This window comes from Antrostomus carolinensis, unplaced genomic scaffold (assembly GCF_000700745.2).
Source record: "Antrostomus carolinensis isolate BGI_N321 unplaced genomic scaffold, ASM70074v2 scaffold7232, whole genome shotgun sequence".
NCBI lineage: Eukaryota > Metazoa > Chordata > Aves > Caprimulgiformes > Caprimulgidae > Antrostomus > Antrostomus carolinensis.
The window spans coordinates 1-9,052 of record NW_010300095.1 but is presented as its reverse complement, the minus strand read 5'-3'; the positions used below and the strand labels follow the sequence as shown (position 1 = coordinate 9,052).

The 9,052-nt window shown below is 42.0% G+C and overlaps 1 protein-coding gene across 1 annotated transcript; it reads right to left on the bottom strand.

Annotated features, from left to right (window-relative positions):
- On the bottom strand, positions 1-9,025 carry UBR7 (ubiquitin protein ligase E3 component n-recognin 7; the record flags this gene model as incomplete). The annotated part of the gene is made up of 9 exons (XM_010163002.2): positions 1-286; positions 1,105-1,166; positions 2,213-2,375; positions 2,748-2,879; positions 3,496-3,680; positions 4,918-5,023; positions 6,202-6,255; positions 7,370-7,465; positions 8,963-9,025. Coding segments are annotated over 9 exons (954 nt in total), but the record flags the coding sequence as incomplete, so codon positions are not given.
- Between the last annotated feature and the right edge of the window lie 27 nt (positions 9,026-9,052).

The window sequence follows — 9,052 nt, the reverse complement described above, 5'->3', positions numbered from 1 at the left end:
AAATCCCCACAAACGTGATGTACCTGTTGTTAAGGACACGTTTCAGTCGCTACAAATAAAGGAAGTATGAGACAAAATGAAGACGTTGCTTGGACAGCTGAATTTTGACAAGAAGCCAAATACTGAAGATGCCTCTTCTGTTTGCCAATGAATTGTTTTCCCAGTTGTCCTTTCAGGCCCAAACCCTCTCAGTCTAACTACAGTAGTACTGCATCCTGTTCGTCCGTCGTCTTTTCCGTGACTGAAACTCTTCAAAGAAGTGCTGAATGTCTTCTCTCTTAACCACCTGGGGAAGCGATATGAAACCCAAGTTGTGGTACAAGAACTCAATTAAATTATCCCTTTTCTTTTTTCTTGCATGCATCCCACATGTAATACACAAAGCATATAAAAGCAACTCCCCTGCAATCTCTGATATAGCGAGCAAAACAGCGCTCCTGCTGTACCCAAAGGAGATGATTAATGCCCAAATTCTATTATAAGCGAATACGAACAGAGAAATGAGCTCTCCAAAGGCAGAACAAGCACAGAGAACGAAGCTCCTGATGGTATTTTTAACAGGTTTGACCACTTGCTTTTATCATCAGAAAAATTAACACAAAGCAAGATTTTCACTAGCTCACTTCAGACTCATTACAATGTAACCAAGAATGGCAATTTAGCAAACAAGCCAACAAAATGTATGTGCTGATTGATAATAGCATGCAAATTCCTCCAGGAAAAGAACTGACAAGACTGCCAATATTTAGTCAGTTCTTATTCTTCTAAGGGTTTAAATTCAGTCTAAGAAATAACATAAAGGTTAAGAGCTTTTATTCCTGAATACTTTTACTAGAGCAACAGAAGTTTCATTTAAATGCAAGAACTGCTCTCAGTACTTTAGAGACAGATTTCTCTAAGGGCCCCATTATCAACGACGTCATTAAGGAAAGACAACTTTTAAATTGCAATCAAATTAGGGATTTCTAAGTTCTACTGCAGTACCAGCAACTCCAAGACAGGAAAGAAATACAGTAACACAGCATCATAGTATTCAACACCCCCTCCTCAACAGTACTTGAAAACACATTTCCTGGCAAACAAATTCCACAAATCGTGCCTTACCGTTCCCTCATCTGCAAATCTCCTGAGATAGTCAGTCAGCTCTGTCTTTAAATCATTGTATTCTGGATGGAGAAGCGAAGGCAAGGGAAAGAAAACAAGAGAAGATACCCAGCTTTACTTTAACACAGGCTCAAGAAGACAACTTGTTCTGCTTCCTCTTGTCATTCATGAGATTTACTTGATACTGCCCTGTTTTTGCTAGGATAGAGTTAATTTTGTCTTAGTAGCTAGAAAGCGCTGTGTTTTGGTTTCAGTGAGGGATTTGTTATGAGAAGAATGTTGATAATATACTAATATTTTAGTTGCTACTGGAAGTCCAAGGGAACAAATCTAGCTTTGAACTGGATTATAAATAATAGCAGTAAAAAGAAAGGCAAGCCCAGATAAACGTGAGGAGCCTAATAACTTGCCAGCCTCGCCTGTGCAGCCTGAACATCTGCCCAGGAGATCTCCAGAGAAATGTATAAAGTTCAGCGAGCACATTAGTACATCAGTTGTACAAGACTGCCCCTGCTCCCAGCTTCCCACTGCAAAAGCACGTGGGAGTCACGGTGGGAAGTGCCGGCCTGTAACTCGGGACGGGGCAGCGTCCTCACCCGAGTGCAAACCCCTCACTCAGGGGAGGGAAATACGGCTCCAGTCTTAAAATACCTCAACGCTGCCTCGTCAATATACCCTGTGGCAGCGCTGCCAGGGAGCGCCCTGCGCCCCGGCTTCACGCCGGCTGGCACTCCCCCAGGCAACAGGGCACTGCCAGAACAGCAGAACAGGGCAAGATAAACCAGCCAGACAGCAGAAGAGTAAATTAATGTTTAAATATTCACATTACAAGAAACTACCGTCAATACAATATCTAAGATGTTAAATAGGGGAAAAGTTCCCACACCATCTAGCTCCTCGATGTAGGTTAAGAGTTGTAACAACAGACCAAAGAGGACAAACCTTCTCTGGAATAATCCTGACTGTGGTGTGCAATCTGTCATACACTCTTCTACACGTTATTTCAAGAACAGTTTGACGCCACACTGCAAGACCTGATACTGATCTCTTATGGGAAACTGTTGACTTAAAGTGTTAAGGCAGGTTCTAAAAAAGAAGCTGTATTTACCACAGATAAGTTCCACTTGCTGGACTCTGTTCATGCTGTTCAGGGTGTCCATTAAAGGATCTCTCCTCTCTGTTTCTTGGTCACTGGTACCTTTATTTTCATAAGCCAGGACAGTGTCACATTCATCTGTCAGGAACTGGACTTCAAGCTCAGAATACATTTTCTGGAGAATGAAGTAAAATTTACTTTACATTACAAAACTTCTCAGAGGACATGCTCTTGCCCAATCCTTTTTTGTGTTCAGTATCACAAATGGCAACAACAAAAATAATTTTGAATCCAGCATTTCAGACATAACGACTTCCAAAGCAATACTGGATGGAAGCAGCAAAGAAAACACAAACGGTTAGAAGCTCCTTCGAGCTGTGTTACTTCCAAAGAATTCAGCGTGTTTCTTTATGTAGGGTGGAGGGGTTTGTGCGCAGAGTAAGAACATTTACACAGATTTTATCTACAAGTTTCCCTTCAAAGATTCTCTGGGAGCTCCTCCCTGCCTCCCCCAGGTCAGTGATGGCAATGAAGAGAAAATACACACCAAGCAGTCTTCACAGGTGCATAATTTGCTTCTCCAGTTCGATGGCCAAAACGTGGCAGTATCTTTTTTAAAAAACCGCTTGCTTTGGAGTTCTTTCAGCTTGCAGACTGGTTCCTCAATCTTAGTAACTACCTGAATGAGAATGAGAGTGTTCAGTGCCCTGTAATGCCACTCCAAACACGCTCCCTTCTGGCCAGCATGCCATTTTCCTTGGGCAAGAGTCTTCTTTTGTCTCAGACACAATTTTTATAAACAACCTATGTTACCGTTGCACCCTCATGAGGATTCTGATGTGTTTTTAGCAGCTGCCAGTGAAAATTTCTGTAGAAATTTACTGCAATAGCCATAAATGTTTAAGAAATCAGAGCTGGAATACCATGCAAATGCAGCTCCAATGCCCAACACCCCTATATCAGAGCAAACTCAGAAGTTCCCTCAGTGTAAGGAGCAGGTGGCTGACAAGAAGGGATGGATGTAACCTATCTGCAAGCAGACATTACACTCCTGTCACCCAACTCCTCAAGTGTGTTCCACAGCCTACGCTGTGCTCCACAGAGACCACGCGTTTGAAGCATCAGTGACTGAAGAGGAATGTGGAAACAGACTAAAAGCATTTACCTCTTCACTGAACCCATCCAGTGTCCTGGTTTCACTAGGCTAGGAACCAGGCCATACTGAAAGAGGTGGGCTTTACTTCACCCATCATCAGTACGAAGATGTACAGGACAGAAAAGATGGTCCGATTTACCTCTGGACAAGCAGAGCCAGAGCTAGTGGATGGTTCATTAAGCTGTTCCCTTTGCTTTTCCTCCTTTGTTTCCTGGTGTTCCACTCCACTTTCTTTTTTTATTTCTTTTTTCTGCTCTTCACTTTCCTCAACCTTCAGGACAATCCCTTCATCTTCAAAGGAGTTCACTTTGGTCAAAGGGGGAACTGGAAGATACATAACCACGAAAGTGAAAATACCGTGCCAGACAACACACAGGCCACCCACAGACGTTCTCTGCTTTACAGTGCAGTGTCACAGAGCACCTAGATCATGTCACACACTGCAGGGTCCTGGATATATTCTACAGCTGCCCAAAGACACAGAGACCGAGATACACAAAGAACCCATTCCCTCTTTCACCATAGTCTTCTTCATCTCTCATACTCCTGTTCTAAAATACTCTGCTTCCCAAAATCTAAGCCCTAAGAGAAGGGAAAGGGTATCAGACTTCAGATAGCTCTGTACTAAGATGCCTGTCCTTCCTGATACCCCTTGATAGCCATGTCAGGTTCAGTAGCTGCTGTGCACTTTTTTGCTCACTTTGTCAGTCCTTCATTTTCTCCAGACACACACCCCCAAAACTCTAGGACAGATTAACAACACTAACCACTTCCTTACTTACAACAAGTCTTCCTTTTGATGTCGATTCAAATGTGTGCCCTGTGACAGCTGGTTAGGAGGAAGAAAACAAAAAACCAAACAAAAACCCCCATTCTGTACTGTATTTATATTAGAATGAAGAGAACTCCAGGTAAGCCAGCCCGGAATCCCTAAAATTACCACTGAAATTTCTGGCACATAAGAGATCCATCACCAGTTGATATAAGCAACATTTAGGAGACCACGTGAAACCAGCTCTTTCCACAGAAATCAAGTCATCGACCCTTCTGATCCCAGTGAGGCCACAGAGCAGAGAGAGGACTGGTTTCACTGCAGGGAACATGTGTCCTGAGCACAGCCCCAGCTCTCCTCAGATTAAGGTTTTACACTTTCATTTCAGGTCACTCTGTCATTCACTCTTTGCTGCTCAGAGCCTCTGAGACAGCTGTTTGCCTCACTGCTTCCCTTAGGACGGCGCTTCAGTTCTCTGAACTGAAAGTTTAGAGTTTAGAAATTAAGTTCCTTGAGACAAGTATAAAATCTTCATCCATCCCTGTGCCAGCATAACTCTGATAAAATAAATAAAAGAGTGAGCACCACAGAATTAAGGTTTAGGAACAAGAACTGCTTCTTTTTTTTTTTTTTTTAGTTTTTAGAGAACAGTTACTGCAGCCTCGCGCATTCCACGACTGTCCAATGTAATGAGTGTCATTTCTCCAACCACTTAAAAAGTATTAATCAGCCAAGTACAAGAAATACATGCTAACGAAATACTGACTCAGATATCTTAGTTTTCTTTACCTGCTAATTGTGATGCATAGGCCCACAGGAAATGGCAGTGATTCATGCAGGCTTGGCACACCATCTCATGGAAGTCTCCGCTTTCAGGGGGAACTGCACCAAGATGCTATCAAACAGAAAGAAGCACGCAGAAATGAAACGCTCGCTGCAAATTAACAGGCTCAATTCTAGCTTTAAACATCAAATGTCATCATATTTTCAGCACAAGCATGCACTCCTGCTAACCTCCTACAATGGTTATCAGTATAACTTAAAGACTGGAAAGAGCAGATATAAATTACAGGGGAAAACTGAAATAATTCTCTTTGTCTACAGCATTTTATGCCTCCTGCATGCCCAGAAATCTCAGTCCTATCTTTATCCCATTTCTAAATGTTATTCTTCTAAACTGTCCTAAACATAGGACAGGTGAAGATACTTATTGCACACTGCACATTTAAACTTCTAAATAACTTCTGATTACTTCCTTAGGTGTAGGAGATTGTAAGTCTTCATACTGAACTTGAGAAGAATTAGGTCCAAAAGCTCTCCATGAACTGGTGAGAACTATTTAGGCAATTAAAAAAAACATTTATCAGCTTTCTTTTGACCTGTTGCACTGTTGCAAAGCTCTCAGTATGCAACATAACATTCTTCATACGCACACTTATACAAAAGAATCCTATAGTTTATCTAAAGAACCCATAACTGAAGCCAACCATCTTTTTTTTAATTCTTTGATGCTGCAACTTCAAACATGGAACTTCACTCATGCCCTTCAAGGCACAAGAGGCCTAATCCTTAATGCTGACATGTTAAGTAGGGCACTCACTGAAGCTCTGAGCTGCTTTTAAAAGATTTCCCCGAAGTTCATAATCAGAAACCAATTGTGCAGTTTGTTCCTTGCTGGTTAAAAGAATTACAGTTTTAAAAGCATTCTTCTGAGGGAAGAACTATTCAGGTAGATGATAATGATGTGCCTCAGTAAGAATCTTTTTCTCACCCATTCTAGTAGTTAGAATTTTCCAATTAAAGAGATGACAGTTATAAAGTTATTTTATTCTGCAGCAGAGTCCTCCAAAAAGGTATGACTCTTTCCTGGGTTTTTTTGGATTGGAGCAGACAGCAGCACAAGATTAAACTTTCAATGTTCCTTTGCATAAGATGAAAAGAAATACCCTAGAATTCATGCTATAATCTTTTGAGAGCTACAGCAAACGTTTCCAAGGGAGAATAATCACACACACTTAACCGACACTAACTTATTTCTGTGCAAATGGCAATTCTGCCACTTAGTTTCCTTACCCTTCCATGGAACCAGTCTTCACAAACTATGCATTGGATCATCTCATCTGGAATCTAGAGGAACGGTCACATTATTAGCATCAGTAGCAACCTCCAGAATCTTTCACAAGCCTCAAACTGCAGTATTATGCAAAGCCTGCTCCAGTGCATCACACCTCCCTCTTCACCCACCCACAAGGAGCTGCTGTTAATAAGGAATTACTGCTTCATTAGTCAGTTTGTTCCCCTGAAGTTCAACAGCGTGCGGAATTTGTCGTATTATCAAGACTGTGGAAATTCCCATTGATTATTACAAAATTAGTTTTCCCAGTAGAGCAAGATATTCTTACATAAAAGAGCTGATAAAAGTTAAGACACTACTGGTGTCTCTCTCCCTGTAACCAGGTATGCATGAACAGGCAGCTTAGCAAAGAGATACTGATATTCATTACTCCATCAGGTTTATATAGGAATGCCAGAATCCTAACTCAACTGTCCACAGTGCCGTACTGTACAAACTGCTTTGCTGTGAAAGAATTATTAATGATTTCTTTAGAAATGTTTAGCTATCTCTGAACTCCAGAGGGATGAGTTGATAAAATACTTTTTTCTATTTGAAAGACTTGTGTCTTCCTTATTCTTCAAAACACCTGACTCCTATGATTGCAAACAACAGTGTGTGTGCAAACCAAGTGGTGTATTTTAGTATTTCAGACAGAGAAAAAGTGTTCTGACTACTGCGAAGGAAGTGAAAGCAGGTGCTCCAGGCCAGCCTCTCCCACCCCCAAAGCCTTGTCAGAACACTGCTGCAGGCAGGAGGAACCAGACTGTCATCTCTCCTAGTGTGTGCGACGTATTTTCTCTGCACTTGCCGCATTTATCAAGATGATGAGAAACCCACCACCTCCAGGCAGCTCTAGAGAGGAAAGCAGAGAGGACTGCAGCAGCGTTCTGTCCAAGTGATGGTTTGTCCTCCTGGTCTGCCTTTAAGGCATAAACATATTCTATGGTTTAAAAAAATCTGATAAAGCAATTATTTTATACAGCACATGACAGGCAAAAGCAATAAGGAACAGATGATCTCTTAAAGTGGGATCTTCCCTGTAAAGCAGCTCAGCAACTACCCTTTGCACAATCTTTTGCATAAATATAATCTATATACTATTACTACTGTTTTTTTATTTCTTACCTCATCTTCAGGATCAGGATAAGGTCTTTTACAAGTACAGTATAATCCATAGAAATTGTCATTATACTTATTTCCTGAATTGACCTTGCCCTTTTCCTAGGAGGAAAGGAAAAAATGGCTCAGTAGACAATGAAGTGAAAAACAAAAAAAAGAAAATATGTATAATCCAGGAAAACCCAATTCCTGTTCTACTCCAGTTCCTAAAAGCAATCATTGCACTCATCAGCCTGAAGAGCCAAAAAGAAATATATTATCCAGACAACTGTGCTAAACAGGAAGCAGCAGACAGGGCACATGAGGAATACTGAAGGTCAACAGAAAAGGGGAAAAACAGTCTTTTCACTTTTGTAACAAATGGCAACTGGGGTGTTTGCTAAGATACTGCTCATCTAAAACCTGCCTGCCTCCGTTATAGCAATGCCTGTACATTTACTGTGCTCCTTCTCTTCCTTTAAAACAAACAAAAAAATCCAGATTGTGATCCAAACCCAACTTTGTTTAATCTTACCACTAAGCTTCCACTAAATTAATGTCACATAAGCCTCTCTCCACAGGAGAGGATTATCCAAATCACAAAACACAGTGAATGAAATTCAATTACAGGTAATCCCATTAAAAAAAAAAACAAAACAGTTGTGGCCAGAGAGCTTCAGAACTGCAGAGAGCTGCAGCCCAAGGCCACCGCTGGCCCCTGCAGAAACAGCTGTGACCATTTATGATGTTACTACAAAACATTTTCTGCCACTATTCTGAGAGAGGAAGAACGGACGATGCCAGCACCCGGCACCCACGGAGTCAGCCAGATTAATGAACCTGTACAATTGATTTTGCACTGAACTGAAGGAAGAGGAACAACCATGTGATCCATTTCATTGACTCAAATCAATGTAAGTAACATCTTAAAATTGTCACAGGTGTCTCTGTAGGGATCCCTGGACTGTAGCCCTGGGCTGACAGGCTCTGGATCCATCCCAATTCTGCCAGAACAAATGGGGCATACACAAAACCACCTGCTGCTCCTACATGTAGACTGTGAGCGACACTGCAGGCAAGCCCAGCAGCTTCCTGCTGCTCCTTCCCAGAAGATTAACAACTGCCTGACAAGTCCAAAATTCCCACCAAGCATGAAAGCACAGAGCGAAACACGATCCCATCAGTAGGATCTGATGACAACCTATCAAAAAAGATTAGGGCACCAATGCCACCACGAAGGGGAGGGATCTGCATCTCTGACAGCAACGAACCATAAATTTCCTTAAAGCAACGGCAAAACTGCACCCCAAGAGGTTCTCCTGAAGCCAGCTTGAGGCTAAGGAGATGTGTTAGTGCAGGCACCACAATTGGTTTCTGGCATTACACTGGCCACAGATGCAGAACTGCTGCACTCACGGACAACAAGGATCAAACATTCTTTCTCCTCCCTCCCTGCAGCTGTCCCTCAACAGCTTTATTTCCTGCTGTAATACTCCCACCTCGTTTAACGTGCTGGGAAAAGCAGAGGCATCGCATGAGTCAGCACTGGCTGAGGCAAGGCTCCAGCCTCCCAAGACTGTTATTTTGATTCTGTATGTAGGAAACTGTGTCTGAACTTACTGGGAGTAACTTGCACTGCAGATTTTTGAACTTGCTATTTCCACAGTCACAGCGGAAGTTCCTGGAAAGAAAATCACAGCATTTCAGGTC